Below are 17,904 nucleotides of genomic sequence, written 5' to 3'. Positions count from 1 at the left end.
CTCCCAAGTATTTAAACTCATCCACCTTCGCCACCTCTACTCCTTGCATCCTCACCATTCCTCTATCCTCCCTCTCATTCACACACACATATTCTGTCTTAGTCCTGCTGACCTTCATTCCTCTTCTCTCTAGAGTACATCTCCATCTCTCCAGTGTCTCCTCCACCTGTTCCCTACTCTCACTACAGATCACAATGTCATCTGCAAACATCATAGTCCATGGAGACTCCTGTTTGATCTCGTCTGTCAACCTGTCCATCACCATTGCAAATAAGAAAGGGCTCAGAGCTGATCCTTGATGTAATCCCACCTCCACCTTAAACACATCCGTCACTCCCACCACAGACCTCACCGCTGTCACACTATCCTCGTACATATCCTGTACCACTCTTACATACTTCTCTGACACTCCTGACTTCCTCAAGCAATACCACAACTCCTCTCTAGGCACCTGGTCATATGCTTTCTCTAAGTCTACAAAAACACAGTGCAACTCCTCCTGTCCTTCGAGTACACAAACATATTCAATCTCTCTTTAGCCACATTAGACAGAGGTCAAATGTCAAACAGCTGTGCTTCCCACCATGTATGCTTTAAGATAAAATTTTCCTGATACCTTGTATGTATCATGGTTTTGGAATTGATACAAATACGAACAAGCAATATTTGACGCCTATAGGCGTCAGTAGGAACCAAGTGCAAAATGCCTGAAGGCGCATTCAGCTGTAATGAGTTAAGAAATGTATTTGATCCTGTACTAACACTGTCTCCTGATACCACCTGGAGGTGCCCTGGTTCATCACCATACTCTACCACCAGTTAAGATACATCCTCACTTTTACATCCACCTCAGACATTAAATTTCCTCGCTCATTTCACAGCCCTGCATCACACTGTGCTCTTTTCTTATCAGCAATACTACTACTTGGTTGGTATATCAGTAGCTGGAGTAGCAACTACTCATTAAAAGACAAACATGACGTGTACATATTTACACAGACTGCATCAGTGGAGTGACAGATTTGCATTGCTTAACCCTGATACTATGGAAAAGCTTATAAAGACAGCAAAGCAGAGATGTGTAATTTGTACCCCTGAATCTAAAAACTGCACAGAACTGCTGCAAATATTTGTTTAACCCAATCACCTGTTTTGCTCACTGTGCTATCACATTCACTTAAGGGGCCTTCTTTTCCTTTCTTCCAACACGGTCATCTCTTGTACTTACTGCTACGCACCTCAATCAGGGATATCCCCTACTTTTTCATATTGTTGTTAGGAGGTGGAGATCTTATAGGTTCACAGATTCATAGGCAAGTATAAGGCTAGCTGCCTTTGTAGGCATTTTTAAGCCAGACAAGTTCCCCTCAAAGGTGAGAATCAAACCCTGTACCTTGTGAATGTGAGGTAAATAGCATAACTATTATGCCAACCCCCAACAATTAGCATTGTCCAGGACTGTACTTACACAGTTTTCCTGGGCCTTAGACCACAAAGTTCTTCTGTCCCAAACAGCTTGCATGTGTTGCTACCATTTACATTCCAAACCTCAGGAGGGTTAAACAGTGCAGTGATGTGTTACCACACCCATCATCGTGGATAAGAGATTATCCCTAGGCTGTATGCTCCCAATACAACATTCAACTTCTCTGTCACGTTGCTCACTTGCTGAAGTTTCCCAGCTTTCTCTTTACCTTGTTAAAGTGGGTGGGAAAGAGCATATGGCCATAACTTTATAAATTATGCTAAATAAAACAAAATTATTTATATAGTCTGTCACTCAGACAAATAATACCTGACAGCCCCACCCTGCTACAACATTACAGTGGTTAAAATTGATTAATTTCTGGTTCAACAGTTGCCACCAGCTCCTTTCCTTATTCACTGGGTCTAACCAGGTCTGCACTCACCTTAGCTCAACCCAACCTACGAGCAGGGCCACCAAGAAGAGAGGAGACACTGGTCTAGTGTCCTATTGCTATAGAGAAGCGTGTCCTAACTCCCAGTATCCTGCTGCAGCCTTGTGAGCTATGCAATTGCTGCCTTCAGGAGTTGTATGCATGTTTCAGTGCATGTACAACTTTCTCATCCAAGTGGTAATCCACTTGCAACATAGAGCTTACCAAGCTCTGAATGCTATTTCAGCAAGCTTAAGCAGCCTACTACCCCAGGATAGATGAGCTGACATCTGCTGTTAGTCAAACATGGGATTGTCCTGAGTGCATTAAGGTCTTAATTCCTCTGCACCACAGGATACTGTCTGGGTCACAGTTCAGTTCTTAACTGTAGTCTTGATACTGCAGTTTCATCCACCTTGGGGATAGGAGGACTTTCTTTGGTTGACTGCCTTTAGATTTAAAAAAGTTCTGAACCTCATTTCTCCTTGAACAAACATTTTAATATATGCAGAATTAATGTGGTAAATGAAATAAATACAAATACAGCAAAACACTCCACCCACTGGCGTCAAACAAAAAGTCAAAAGTTATAAATAATAAACCAGCACATGAAAGTCCTCAAAGGATGATGCAGCTAAAAGTCAAGATAAAGAAACAAATACTGCATTTCTATTTCACTGTAGTTTAGTTACAGCCATGAAAATAACTCCAACAAGCTGCTTACTCCTCTACTTGTTTAACCTGAGATCTAAACAGGCTTACACGCAGGAATATGGCTGACAACCAGCAAGATTACACAATACAAAAACAGGCTAAGTCTGATATTTGCACATCCCTAATATTCTAAAAAAACATTTACATAAAGCACTTTACAAACTTAGTTGAAAGTGATTTAATGGCTATTCATTCTACTAAGGCACATTATGGGAATGCCAATCCATCCTATAAAATAGGTTGGAAAAATAATTCTAGCACTTCATTAACACCCGTTACAATGCTTTGCATATAATCAATAAAACATTTTGATTACTATCTCTGCAAATGTTAAGATGTATACCTATAAAAATAAAACCTACACCATAAGTTTGGCCACTGAGCTGCAACAGCAAATTAATGCAACCGCCCCATAAAGAGAGCTTTATCAGTCCATCCCCAGAAAAAAAGCCTCAGAGTTCTCCTTAGTAATTTTAATACTACTACCAACAATTACAATGAACAATCACCCCAAAGTGTCAATAAAAAATCCTTTGTCCTCAGACATGTCACAGCATACAAATCTCCTACGAGGTCTGAATAAAAAGTTCTGTAAACTGCATACAAACTGATGCAACCTATTTATAATTTAAAAAAAAACACACAAAACATACTCTTCTGAGGACAGTAACATGAGGAATTGTTAATGTTTTCTTCTCATTAACACCCCCTCCTTCACACATCAGGATTATTACGAAGTGTAAATCAAACTAGCACTCCTATGAGAACTGATCACATTAGGTCTTACACAACATAATTTCAAGCTGGCTCTGAATGAACAGAGCCTAAAAGAAATTACCAGGAAAAACATACACTACTTAAAAGCAAGACACAGTGCACCCCTAAAAGGCTACAAGGGATCCAGTAGTCCAAAAACTTGTACCTCAAACCAGCTGTAACTACAGCCAATGACCTAAATTTACTCCAACAATTAAAGACTAGGAAGGATGGATTTGTCACACTGCTCCTAACCCTTTCTCTGCAACAACCCCCCTCTCCAGATTAAGTAGTGTGACGTACTGTCTGCCTTACTGGATAACTGGATGGGTATTTAAAAATTCACCCCTGGTATGACTGGCCTGGCACTCCTTGAAAAGGAAAGGCAAATGCTAAAGGTGGGTACTAAAAAGGCGGAAATGGTCTTGCAGCTTGGTTGCCTTGCAACTCCTATGAAAGTAGAAAATAACAGTAACCACTGAGCTATAACAGGTTCATCGACTCAATCACAGTAAGCTTTCACATTCAAGAAAGTTATCTTTAAGCTTTCCCATAAAACCAGAATAGCACACTTCACAAATAACCAATACACACAAAGATTTAGCTTAGCATATTATTTCTTTAACAATAATAATAATCTGCAAATACACATTCTTGGAAGACTATTCTCCATTTAGGCAGAGCAGCATAAATCCAGTCACACAAAGCTGACATTTAAATGCACATTTTCAGACTTGCTTGGGCCACACAAACAGGACAAGACATCCCTACTGTAATGAAACCTGACATGCATCGGTCTATGGTAACATCTTAAAAGTAATCTGGGCAACGATTTCCTCGGGTTCATGTAGCAATCAGAATGCTGAAGTAGCCAAAGTACACTTCTGAGAAGGGTTTAAGAGTCTGATACACAACCGTGAAAATAACTGAGAATTGACATCAGTCATACACAGAGCTAGCCTTGTATCATCTCTTTCAAATGACTCCCTACTGAAATGTCAGGAGTCGAAATACAGAGTCCCAACATGCTACAAAAAAGACCAAAAATCCAGGAGAAGAAAGAATATCAAACACCGTTCTTCTACTTTAAACGTTTTTGCAGAGGGGAAAGTGCCTCTGCACCACAACTCAAGTGCCCCCCCAATGAACTTACATATACCAATTCCAAGACGGTTACACCATGAAGAAAAGGCAATACACCGAGAAATGCCAATCTCAGTATGAGAGAATTTCTGGGTTCTGGCAACTCAAGTCTTCACACATTACTAGACTCGCTCATGCAGGTCCCGATATTTCAAAGTTACCCTTCCAAACACTACTGTTCTAAACAGAATGACCTTGGATACTGCAAGTGTTAGCCATTTAGAAATTGCTCATGTCTACAAATACAATGCAGCCATTTCTACACAAAATCTAGCTAAATTAACTGAACAGAAAAATGTCCTTACTTCCACTTGCACTCATGGGCTCCGGAGCATTCCACAGCTATTAGAGCAACTCAAAAATCTAGACCTATTAAAAGTTAAAAAATCTACATTTTACCAAAAAAGAATAATTTATTGTACAAGTGCAAACCTGTAAACAGACTGCAAAATGCAGCAAGATTTTTTTTTCACTTACAAAAACCTGATACCTCATATCCTGACATATGATTTTCCAAAGTCTACAGATCCTGAAACCAAATTTTTAGCTTACAAATACAGTGCATTATAAAATCAGGCCGGAATTTCTTGTAAAAACTCAAATAAAAAAGTCTCTGATACAAAAAGTCTCTGAGCAGTTTAACTCCACCCAAGTTCCAGGTAATGATGCAATTAAAAAAGCAAGTTAAAAGGAACAGCTTCTGAGATCATGCCTTTGGAAACAGGTTAGTAACTAAGGATGAAATTCAAGCAGAATCAAATCTGTCAAAAAATCAGGAGTGAAAGTGACATTGCAAAATATATGACCTAATTTTCCATGTTACATGTCTTCATTTTGCCTGGAAAATAATTTTCAAGTCCCCATTTCTATTTAGGCTCACCCACGTTTTCAAAAATGTTAAAAACAAAACATAATCAAACAGAAAATCAATTTTTAGGCTGTTCATAAAAATGAAGGATATACAGTGCTCCCAGCTAAGCAGTATGCAAGTGACCACTGATTTAAAAGTTTCTAGTATGAGCAAGTTAAAATGTTCACATGAATAAAAAGTTTACAATTTAACCTAGGGAAACGCACTGGAAAAAGGTTAATTATTGAAAATATTGCATAAGACAGACAGATACAATCAGATTATTGCAGCCTCCTGATTCCAGTCTGAATTACACTCCTCCAGTTTTATCTTTGATCCACTGCCTGAGTTTTGTAACTCTAGTGTAAATTCCAGGTTTATTTCGTCGGGCACAACCATCACCCCAGCTCACCACTCCAGCTAGGAACATCAGATTATTATTTTCTAAACTGGAGAGTGGTCCACCAGAATCTCCCTACAGGCAAATAAAAGAAAGGGGTGTTAGAAAGACAGCATCACGTTTTATCTACATAGAAAGACTGTACAGAAGTCATTACAGCTGGTAATAAAACACTTGCTAAATATTTTACAAATCATTCTCAAAAGTCAGTGTAGTAAAAATGGAAACATCCTGTTCCTAAAATTAACAGACACTACTAGTTAAAAAAAAAATGCCACGAAAAACCCTCATTTTATGTTTTGGAAGATTAATATCTGCTGCTAACAACTCTTCATCCCAAAATGCAATGTTCTAATACACAGTGCAAATTTACATTAAGACAACCAAATTAATTCATATGCAAAGCTGTTACTGGTCTAGATCTAAGTGCAACACGTCCTGGAATACTTTTTAAGCGGCTCAGCTACAAATGTTAAAATGATTAATTTCAAGAAGGCAGCACCACCCTTTGAGATCCAGAATGTATGTTGCACAGAAAATGAAAATGCTCCAAACAAAAATTAAAGGATTGCAACACAGAATGCTGCTAAGCCCAAAGACTGAACAAAACAGTATAAAATTCTTACAAGCCTACTGTGTTGAAACTTGTACATATATCTTTTAGCACATTTTTAAACTGGACTGCTATGACAGAATCAATATATGGACAACAGACAAATATCAGAAGAATCAAGAGAGACATCAGTGGCTTAATAAACAGCACATACTGTAGCCAAAAAAGCTAGATGGTAAGGAGGCTGTTGGTACTACCTTCTCAGCTAGTTATTATTGGTTCATATTACCATATGTTAAACCTAAAAGTCTTAAAACTATCAAAAATCTGTTTACTCTACCGCCTCTGTATTCAGCCCAGAACAGAATCTGCTTCCTTCCTGTTTAACAAACCTTTGTTTAGCAATTCTCACTTTTGAACATGAATGCTACACTTCTGAAGAGCTGTCCTTTGAATGACATGCTATGATGAGGTCCCACTTATCTAATTAGTAGTAGATTAGTTGTATGTTAAAAGATCCCAGGTAACTTATTAAAAAAAAAAAAAAAAAACAATAAGGGACTCTCTATTTAAAGCACTACAATAGAAAATCACATATGTAAACACTAGCTGGAATTAGACATTCCATATAAATTTTAAGTTGGTTCTGCAGCACACAAGACTGGAGTCCCAACTATAACTCAGGACAGATCAGGGAGCTCAAACAATGGAAAAGCTGACTAGGGGTGGAAGAAGAATGAAGGGGTTCTGCGGCATAAATGACTAGACATCCAACTACAAATCAATATCAATTGGTACTCTCAGTAGTAACTAGAATAAAGGGATTAAACCTTCTCATTTCTCATAATCGGTAGGTAGGTGTGCATGCCCAGGAATGCATGCTCTACTCAAGTTCCTCAGTGGAGAATGGAGAGACAATGCAGCATTGTGCTTCAAGGAGTGAAGGCAGGATGTCAACTAGCTGGGCTTAATTTACTTATGCAGTCCCAAACAAAACTCGCTGTACTCCCAATTCTAGAAGCATCAGTGGGAATGTAAGAAAAATGGCAGGGTTAATTCAGAAAACCCAAAATCTCCACACACGACGGCACCATTGAAGTGCTTCACTCTCACTAAGATATGAACAAATGGGCCACAAGACTCTTGTCGCAAGGGGAATAAATTAATCAACTGAGACAGCAGGCAAAGCTTAACAGTCAACTGTAGGGAGGAAAATAAAATATAGCATAAACTTAAGTCATACATCACACAATGCCCACTTTTTATTTACCCTTTAACATGCTTATTCCTCTTAAGCAAGTGGCCTCTTCGAGGGAGACCAGAGGTAGTACTTGTACTACTATTGGAAATTTGCCTATTCTTTCTACGGAATTTGTATAAGCTTACTATTTCTGATGGGTGCAGTGGCTCTCAGGAGTGCAGCACCTCCATTATGCTGTATTGCAGTGTCGGCAATCTATCCTGTATGTGGGAATACTACCCACAGCCTTCTGCATCACAGGTAAAAGTGATACCGGTTGTGCCTGACACTATTCAGTATGTCCATCATAAATCTTTGTTCTTTCCATACTTCCTATTAATGCCCCTTTTGTCAATACTCACAAAACCCATATTTCTTTTTAAAAAATCAGACACCTAATGTTTCAGATATGCCATTTAATGACCCACCATAAATGTTTCTTTAGTCGTTACCTTCACTCCTATTATCTATATACAATGCTCAATAAATTCATTCCCCATTTCACACAATTCAAGATTTTTTTGTACGTATTGTACAAACCAAATCTACCTGCAACTCTCTTCTCTACCTCACACCTTTCACCATTTCCTATCCTTACTATTCCGATATGCCAATATAACTGCTGCACTAATTGCCTACCATGTACCTTTCTGTATGCCTTAATCTCTCTCACTCTAATGCTCAACCACAGTTCATTAACCATTTTATACTTTCTAAACTCCAGAATTCCTTTATTTACACAAAACATTTATTCCTTTCATCACCCAACCTGTTGCTTATATTTTACCTTTGTTTACTCTTTAACAGCTCATTAGAAAAAGTCACAAACATCCAATATATTCTTTCACACTATCTTAATTTCAACTTTGACACATTCTGTTTTATCCCATCAGTCATATTATGATGTAATAAGAATGGGTTACCTTTTCATACTCAGTATCTTCTGTTCATTTTGATTTCACCTTCAATCACCTTCCAAAAACTTTTTTTTTTTTTTTTTTTAACATAAAATCCTTTATTGTAAGCTGTCGATTTTCATGGATGCTGCCATATTCCTACACTAGGGTTGGGGATGGCATAATGGTTAACTTCTTTACCTCAAAGACACAAGGTACAGGGTGATTCTCACATTGAGAAGCATGGCTAGGTTTCAAAAAGCCCCCAGAGATCACTAGCCTAGTAATTACCTATGAACCTATTTGACATCTGGACTTTTTACCCTCTACCCACTTTAATTTACTGTCAGGCATAGTTCATCACCATAAACAGCTGATGCTTATCCAAAGAGGCATTGAACATTTACCCCCCCAAAACTTCAAAAACTGGTCTCTTAGCCTGGCATACCTCCTAATGACTACTTGACGCAGCTGTTCTGATCAATACTGTGGCACTGCCAGCCCAGCTATCTGGAATTTTGTAAATAATCATATGTCATTTGTGAATATTAATATGATTCGTATGCTTGTCTTACAAATGTAAGAGAACTATATGTTAGGTGTATATTAAACTACTGGTGCAAAAGTGTGTGTTGCACAGGGTTTGTACAGTACTGAGCTTCCAGAAGCATCCACAGTGTACTCTACTAGAAAACAGAAATGTATATAAACTATATACCTGTGCAAATGTATGTTTTAATAGTAGAAGCCAGAACGTCAAGAAAATAAGCTGAAATCAAAGTGTTTTATGATTGTGTTATCGCTCTGTTTCAGTTCAGCAGGAGATAATGTCTAGAGCTAGCAGTTTTTGTAATGACTTGAAACAGAAATAATCACTAGGTTTCAAATGTAAAAAGGTTTTATTGTTTTACAACTTCCAAGTTCTGTTAACTTTTGAGAGATATGTACTTCTCACACAGAGACATTAAAATTCTGTATCTGTTTAGCCTGGGAACTGAAGTCAGGTGACAGAGTGATGTCATTCAAGCTAACCCAGCAGTAATGTATTATTATTAACTTAAAGGACCACTACGTGCTACTACACTTCTGTTCTCATTTCTGGAGTGTTTTTTCTCCCTATCTTTTGAATGTAGCATTATAGCATATGCTTTCTACTAGGGTAAATCATGATTTTTACTGTTTTTTTCATTCCCCATTCTTAATCTCCGGTACTGTGAGCCATCTTTAAGCTTGAAAAGGTCTCGCAGAGCTGTAGAGACTACATGGGCACTCGAATGATTTGCTAATAACGCCCTTTATTATTTTTAACCTTTTCCTCAGCTGCTGCCCAAGGACCGCCCATAAACCACCTTCCCCAGTCTTTTCGCCCAGGGAACGCCCCAACCATTAGCTATGCATGAGCCGTTTTCATAGCTTGCCAGTAAAAAAGCAATGGTGACATACAGTGGAACTGCTCTATTCACTGTCGTTGCTGGACAAATTTGTTTTTGTGAGGGTTTGCTAACATACACAGTTTGTGAGTAAAGAGGTTTTTTTTTGTTTAGCTACAGGTACATGCATCACATTTTCTTTAGATTAGTTAATTTCCTGATAATGTGCAATGATATCATGCGATTCTGTAATGCGATTGATTGCACGCAGCTATCGCATAATAACATGCTGAATCTGCTGCTGCACTGTGTTTCCTTACAGCCTGACAAGTGCACAGCCTATAGTCCTAGCATATGAAAAAGGCTTCTGAGAAGCTTTGCAACACGCCAGGTGTTATCCAGAGACTTTTTCCCACATATAAAACCGTTGCTGGTTTAATTTCTAATCGCATACTGTTATTCAGTATGTGGCTTCTTTTCGCACCAGTCCTGCAACCATAGAATTATTTAAGTAAAGAAGGTAAGTGTATGGAGTACAGCGAGACTCCACCCCCACACAAACATTCTTATTTATGAGTCTTAGACCGTTTGAAGATATAACCTATTTTTGTCCAGTTTGAACAGATATCTTACTGAAATTCAAAGAAATATCAGGGAAGATTTTAGCTCATGCACTATCCATTCAGTAATCAGAAGTCCATCTCTGTCATCACCATGAAAAGAGAGTGGACAACAGATTTTTAACTAGAAGACTAACAAAGACAGTTTTTATGCTGGACTTTTATATGATTTGTGTAGAAAGGACTTTATAAGATTAAGCCCTTATTGAAAATCTTTATAGACTGTTGCAGTTAAGTATTTGGCAGCAGTTCTGTTTTAAGGCTACACCAATAAATACTCTAAAACTGGCTCAAGATCTAGTTAAGTTCTACAGTAGCACTATTTTTGTGTTTTAAGTACACCTATGAGCAAGTTTTTCTGCAACTTGTTTTCATCTGGGAAGCAAGATAGTTTTTCCCCTCCCCCACTCTATCATGATAATAAAGAGACACATACAGAAACATAAAACCATATACAAATGCATGTCCAGTGTTAACACTTAGAATTATATTAGCTGAGGGAGCAAAGTGGTTTAGTTTATTAAGCCAACAGTATACAAAAAAAAATCAAATGTTAGCCTACATGAGCTCCTGTTCTGTTAATATTAAATTGATGTATACAATACAGCCAGTAATTTCCCAAGGGAAGGTCAGGTACTCTTCAAGCTTCAGCAGTTTTGTGTTTCTACCTGTCTGTTCACCCCTGGAAATGTGTCACACCATTAACTTACTCTAGGTTATCAGTATGCAGAATAACAAGGCTTTTGTATTTCTTCCATTTGGCCAGCAGATTTTGAGTCAGTGTTGCCAAACTAATTTCATCTAACTTAAAAAGTCTCTTTTATGTTTTACTTTGTACATATGGAATGCAGACTGTATCTTTATTGTATGTTATTTGAATAGGAATGTGGGCTGCCTCCGATAGTGTGATTCTCAGCCACTATCTAGTTACATAAATTAAAATACTGCAAACAGTGCCCTGTAGAAAACAGAATAAATCAGGATTTGTGTACTGTAAATGAGGTAGTTATTAATGATGACATTAACTGGTATCAGGAAAAATCGGGGAAGGGCATTATTTCAGACAGCTGCATTTATATATACATACATACATATATATATATATATATATACATATATATATATATATATATATATATATATATATATATATATATCGTGAAAAGCCTGGATTTTGGCAAAAGCATGAGCAGACCTAGTGTTGGAGGAAAAGAAATACAGATATTGGAGCTTATAAAAACTGGCTTTGCAGATACTGTGAAGCAAGTGAGAAGATATAGTCAAGAGCAGCTGAGATGAAGTTTAGTAAACCAGCGAAAAGTTAAATGATTGAAGAATAGTAAGTGTGCTACAGATGACTAGAGAGTCCTACAAATAACAGTTTATAAATGTTTGCAGTATTGTAACTAGGGTGGGGTGAAGGGTATAGCTGCACTGCATGCAAACAGTCAAGGTACAAACTTGGTAGTGCTGAAGAGTTGGCAACAAGGCATGAGAGAAGTGCCAGTATTTTGAAATTCTGCTGAAATTAATACCTTTAATAGCTTAACTGTAACACTGAGCCTATTTTTAAGCATTCAGCTGTAGAAGATTTTTTTTCTAACTTTTTGGTCCTCAACTTTGGGTTGGTGGGGGGTGCCATCCTGGAGGACTGGCCAGAGTACCAAATGGCCTAGCTACGGCTCTAAATCTGTGTACAGATTAACATCTGTACAGTTAGTAGCAACCCAGTCATACAGACAATAATACTCAGTTATTAATATTTAAAGAAGCTCATGACAAACCAACCAGTTTTGTTTTCCATTGTTTCTGTAGCCAGTGTAATCTGAGTGGAGTTTGTAGTGAAAAGAGGAGAGCATATTCCAAAATGATGAATATGAGCCCTTTATGAATTGCAAATTTTGCATCACTGCTCAGTGGATGTGACATTCCGTAAGCAGCATAAATAAAGCCTGAAACTAAAGAGTGAGTCCTTTCAAGATTTAGATAAAACAGCTGTTGAAGTCATGGCAGAAGTCAAAATATTTGTAATTACCACCAGTTTTAGTTTTAATGAATGCAAGTGAAGACAGGCTTCTCAGTGCTTGGAAATTTTACTTATCATAGCAAAATATCAAAAATCATCAATTTGCTTTTATCTACATTTATAGTAGGCTATTTTGATAAAATCCCACCATTAGTAAGAGAGAAGGGAAGTCTTGACGGTGAGCATAAGCAATCACTACATTTGACTGATCAAGACCAGAGAAAGAACCAGATCATTTTTTGTAGAGATAAGTTGCTATAAGAATGTCAAGGGGAAAATAAGATAAAGAACATTGTAAACAGTAAAGAACCAAGGACTAGGACTTGAGGCATCCTCATGTGGATAGATACAAGCGGAAATGAGTAAATTAAGGTCTCCTAAATACATGTTGGGTCTAGAATATGTTATTAATGTTGAGATAGGATGTAAGTTGTACATGCCTAAAAGTTTCAAGCAGTTCTGCAAGTAGGATCAACGTAGGATTCATTAATAGTTTCTGATTACATCCTTTTGCCCTTCTTTAGGAATAGGGGTGAAGTGAGCAATTTTCCAGAGCCGTCAGATGATGGCTTAATTTAAAGATGATCTTACAAATAGCCACACCAGGGATGCTATCTGGTGGATGGCCACCTTCAGGATATTAACTGGAAGTCCACTTTCTCCAATGAGTTACATGTCTTTTTATAGTCAGTAATGGTTTCAAGACTGGACATTGCAAAGGAAGATAGAGAAGAATTTTGCAAGTTGTTGCAAGGTCCATTTGGAGCCTGCATAAGTAGGGGAGCTTATTGGGGTACCAAAGTAAGTGGCAAAGTTATTACTGATGAATTTATACCATATCTGGGTCATACATTCTTACCAGATTCCTCATTTAGCCATGTGCTTAGTTCTTACCAGAATGTTTTGCTATTGAAAAGGGATCATTATGGAAAGTCTCCTAAATGACTGCTTTTAACAGTTCTAACTAAGGCTTTATACTCTCTGCAAAAGGATTTATAAGAAAATAGAGTGAGTTTGACCCTGATGGTACAATAGACTAACCAGTGTCTGTCTCTTTCCAAGATCAGAACCTTGAATTGAGGTAAAAAAACAATGCATTAAATAGGTTCATAGGTTAGTACTAGGCTAACTGCTCTTGCGAGCCATTTTAAGCCTAGCCAGTTATCCCCTGTGAGATTCAAACCCTGTATCTTGAGTTTGTAAGGCAAACACCTTAACCATTAGACCACCCTCCCAACCCAAAAGGCCACTCCTCTCAAAGGAAATCACTCAGAAACATACACCCCCCCTCCACACACACACTCAGCAATTACAGGATTCAAACCCCTTTCTAACTATGTTATGATACTAGAAAAATATGCATTAGCAGGACGCACTATATGCCTTTTATCACAAGACTCTCGTTTTTTTATAGCACAATGCTTGTCTAGATTAGAGAACAGAAATTTCTGAAAGTAGGTAAGTGACTGGCCTCTGACAAGGGTCATCAGTTATAGAGAGACACTCTATGGTTACATTTATATGCAAGAAGTCCTAAAGGTGTTTGAAGTTAAATTATCTAGATGTGACTAGACAAGGTGAAACTCTGTGTTCATGGTATCATATATTGATCTCTATTATATCTGCTGGTCTAGTATGTTCATCGTTTTAGCTTTAGGATGCACTGAGTAATGAAATGCAGAAATAAAAAGTGTATATCTTCATATCAATTGATGTCCAAAACATCCCTTTGTGTGAGCAGTTATAGGAATTCCCTCTTCTGATATCACAGTTCAGTACATTTCTGAAAATATTCTAGTGTTTGCATTCAAGGATCTCGCTTTGATACATACAGAGAAATCAACTGTCAGGCTGTCAGTGCACCCTTCCCCCAAGTTCCCAATTCAACTCCCATTTGCGGAGTCAGCTCAACCTGAATTAAATAAATAAGTACATAAACTGATAAACTTGCCCAACTTACAAAAAAATCCATCTGCAGTTACTGGATGAAGTAAACATTCAAACACAGTGGAGTGAGACGGTAGTAAGTCCATAATGTAGCTGGCCTTCTTTCAAATTAGTTGATGCATTTAGCAGCACAGGGGGCTACTTTCTGGAAATAATCCAAAACAATACATATAGAACCCCCAGGAGGAAGGCTAAATGGTAGAGACTCAGCAGGCACAACACTGACACATAAATTTGAAAAAAGGAGGTCTGCATTCCAAAATTGTGGTTAGTTAAGGTGGAAATGAAAATCAAGTGGTCATGGTACAAATGTCCTCAATGGATGGATTCTTGAAACAAATAATAAAAGCAGCCACATCACTAGTCCAGTGGTTTGTGACAACACAGTCTTGTGGCAAAAGACAAAGCAGTTAGTAAAGAAGACCTTGTCCAGGTGGATAAGTACTGTAAGCCTCTGTTTACCAAAGGAAACAAACAAGCAGCTTGTCTTTCTGAAATCAAGAAATCCCCTTCTGTTAGAACCTGAGCTGGCAGTACTCATCAAGAATGTGAAGAGCTTATTCTCCCCAGGATACTGCCATTGAAAACCTAGGGAGTTGAATGACAGCTCAAAGATTAGTTTTAAGAGGAAATGCAAGTTAAGACAAGAGTACAACCAGTCCTTTTGAAAGGCCTTCCAAGGTTCTCTGCAACTAAGAACCTTTAGCTCAGAAATGCAACAAGCATATATGATGACCACCAAGGAAGGCATCTTTCAAGAGGACAACTTCGGAACTGCCAAAACAAAGTGGAGCACATCCAACAGCTCAGGGTTTGACATGGCCTTGCATGTTAAGCAGAGATCGCCTCTGAGTAGACGATATGCCACAGAGTATAGCTGGAGTTTTTTTAGATGGTCAACATATGGCATCTGCTTTAGGCCTGTGATTCTTTTAGTGAGGTATTTCTGTGGCCTTTCCAGCTGTTGCAGATGTCTTGTGAGGTACATTCCAAATGGGGCATTATACTCTATAATGGGTCTAATGAGGGATGAGTACAGTGGGACAATGACCTCCTTTTTTCTGGATGAAAAGCCCTTAGTGATGAGGTGTGCCACATGGAAGGATTTCCTGACTGCTGTGGCGATGTGGTTATCGAAAGTGAGACCACTGTCACCTGTGTCCCTAAGTTTCTCATCACACTTTCGATGTTTAGTGTCCTGCCACCTATGTGGTAATTAATGGGTACATGTTTTTTTTCCAAAAGGAATAACTATACATTTCTTGGCATTAAGCTTGTGCCTATGGCTCTGGCACCAGGCATCTGTTTCTGTAAGGCCCTTTTGTAGAATATCCACATCATTTGGGGATTCAATAATGGCTCTCAGTTTGCAGTCATCTGTGAACTTTGTTAGCCAGAGTCTCTTAGTGTTGGCCTGTACTTCAGAGAAGTAGATGCCAAACAAGAGTGGTCCCAGAACTGAAACCTGAGGTACTCCACTTGTCTGGAGCTGGATTTTGAGTCCGCTACTTTTACAGTCTGGGTTCTGTCAGTGAGCCAGTTGGCAACCCATTGAGTGAAGTAGAGATTTATGCCCAGCTTAGTAAGTTTATCTATGATTCCAGAGTGGGTGATGGTGTTGAAGGCTTTGGCGAGGTCCAGATAGGCTGTGTGGACCGCCTTACCCTCGTCCACAGCTCTGGAGACTGATTTGAAGATGTCAGTCAGATTCAGGAGACGAGATCGGCCTTTTACAAACCCAAACTGGGTGGTGTCCAGTGTTTGAAGGTTGCCAATGTCTTTGTTTATAAGTTCCATGATAATGCGTTCCATGCCCTTGCAGATCAGGCTTGTCAGACTGATGGGATGGTAGTTCCCGGGATCCAAGGCGGATCCTCCCTTGTGGAGTGGGATAACTGTAGTTGTGCGCCATTCAGTGGGCACGAAGCCTGAGGTGAGGCTATGATTAAACATGACACTTAGGTGAGGTGCCAGTTCATTTTGTAGTTCATGTAGTACACAGCCTGGGATGTCATCTGGTCCCATGGATGCTGTATTCATAACTTTGGAGAGTGCGGTTTCTACCCATGTGGCCGTGATTATTGGAATTTGCCGATCATTTGGTATTGAGATGGGCCCTTTAGGGGGTGAACTTGACACTAAATTGATCTGCCAGGATAATGACAATATCCTTGGGATCAGTATATTTAATGCCATTCTGTTGTAGCTCAGAGCAGATTTGAGCATTGCCATTTAGATTACTGACATAACTATAGAATGCCTTGTGGTTGTCTTTGGAATCTTTGGCAATTTTATTTTCGTAACTGGCTTTTGAGGATTTTATGAGGGATCTCAGCTTCTTGCTGAGGCTACTGAGGGAGTTTTTTGCATCATGGGATTTTCCTCTTTTCTGCAACAGTTTCTTCCTTTTGTTGTACAGTCAGTTTGTTTATAGCAGGGGGACCACTAGATTGGCTTCCTTTTTTTGAAGAAGAGCATCTTGGTTCTATTTGGGATGGCACGATTCATGCACAAGTGGATGAGTGCTCGTACAGTGCCTTAGTGTAGGATTCTGCAGTCGAACGTCCAGATCCTGTCTGCGTGGGTGTTGTGAAGTTTGTCACTTCTGACTTCAGTAGCATGAAGTTGGCTTTGGAGAAGTTTTTTAAGGAGGTTTCCTTACTGGGGGGTGGGATGTGGATGTCAAGGGTGATTTGCATATGGTCAGACCTGACCAATGAGAGGGTAACCACTGGTGTACTTCTTCCCTACCTGCTTGTTGTTGGGATTATGGTTTCCAATGTGTATGTGTATGTATATGTATGTGTATGTATGTATATATATATATATATATATATATATATATATATATATATATATATATATGTGTGTGTGTGTGTATAATTTACTTTTTCATCAGGCATAGTTTTTGTATTATGCTTGATTAAACTTGTCTCTAGGCAATTCTGAAAATATGTCCCTATTCACTTCTTTGTTCTGAGACACTGATAATGTCTCCCTGTTTTGAATTCTGGACATGCTTACACTCTGCAAACATGAAGTTTCTTTCCAACATTTAGAACAGCTATGTGGTTTAACTAACCTGATTTCCTTTTTCTTAGCTGTCTCACGTAATTCACTTAATTTATTTCCTCTACAATTCTAGAATTTACTTCTTGCTCAGTGAGAACCTTATTTTCGGGATGGGGGGGCACAAGCATGTACATTTTCTCCTGGTTTTAATCCTCTAAGATAAGTACTTATGTTATATGCTCAGCGATTTGCCTCTTGTGCCCACTTCGTATGTTCTCTTACTATAGGCGATATAGTTCTCAACCTGTTGGTGTTTCAGGTGTTGATTTGGCATCTTATTTGAGACTGCTACAACTAATGAACTCATCACCACTGAATTAGTGTCAGAGCAATGCACCACTAAGCCAAACCAACTCTAAATAAGCACTTCTGACAAGTTTCGAACTCAACAAATGTTATGACATCATGCATGTAATTCT

General features: G+C 38.6%; 1 protein-coding gene across 1 annotated transcript in view; it reads right to left on the bottom strand.

Moving 5' to 3' along the window:
• Positions 1-4,904: 4,904 nt before the first annotated feature.
• The window catches only part of ST14 (ST14 transmembrane serine protease matriptase), a 1,989,024-nt gene continuing 1,976,024 nt past the window's right edge, over positions 4,905-17,904 (bottom strand). The window contains exon 18 of the mRNA XM_044081090.1: positions 4,905-5,836. Within this exon, the coding sequence (XP_043937025.1) occupies positions 5,672-5,836 (165 nt within the window). The 3' untranslated portion in view covers positions 4,905-5,671. The remainder of the gene's footprint in view (positions 5,837-17,904) is intronic.

The sequence above is a fragment of the Protopterus annectens genome, chromosome 8.part0 (assembly GCF_019279795.1).
Source record: "Protopterus annectens isolate FY-2018-M chromosome 8.part0, PAN1.0, whole genome shotgun sequence".
Lineage (NCBI taxonomy): Eukaryota > Metazoa > Chordata > Ceratodontiformes > Protopteridae > Protopterus > Protopterus annectens.
This window is presented reverse-complemented; position numbering and strand designations above follow the sequence as displayed.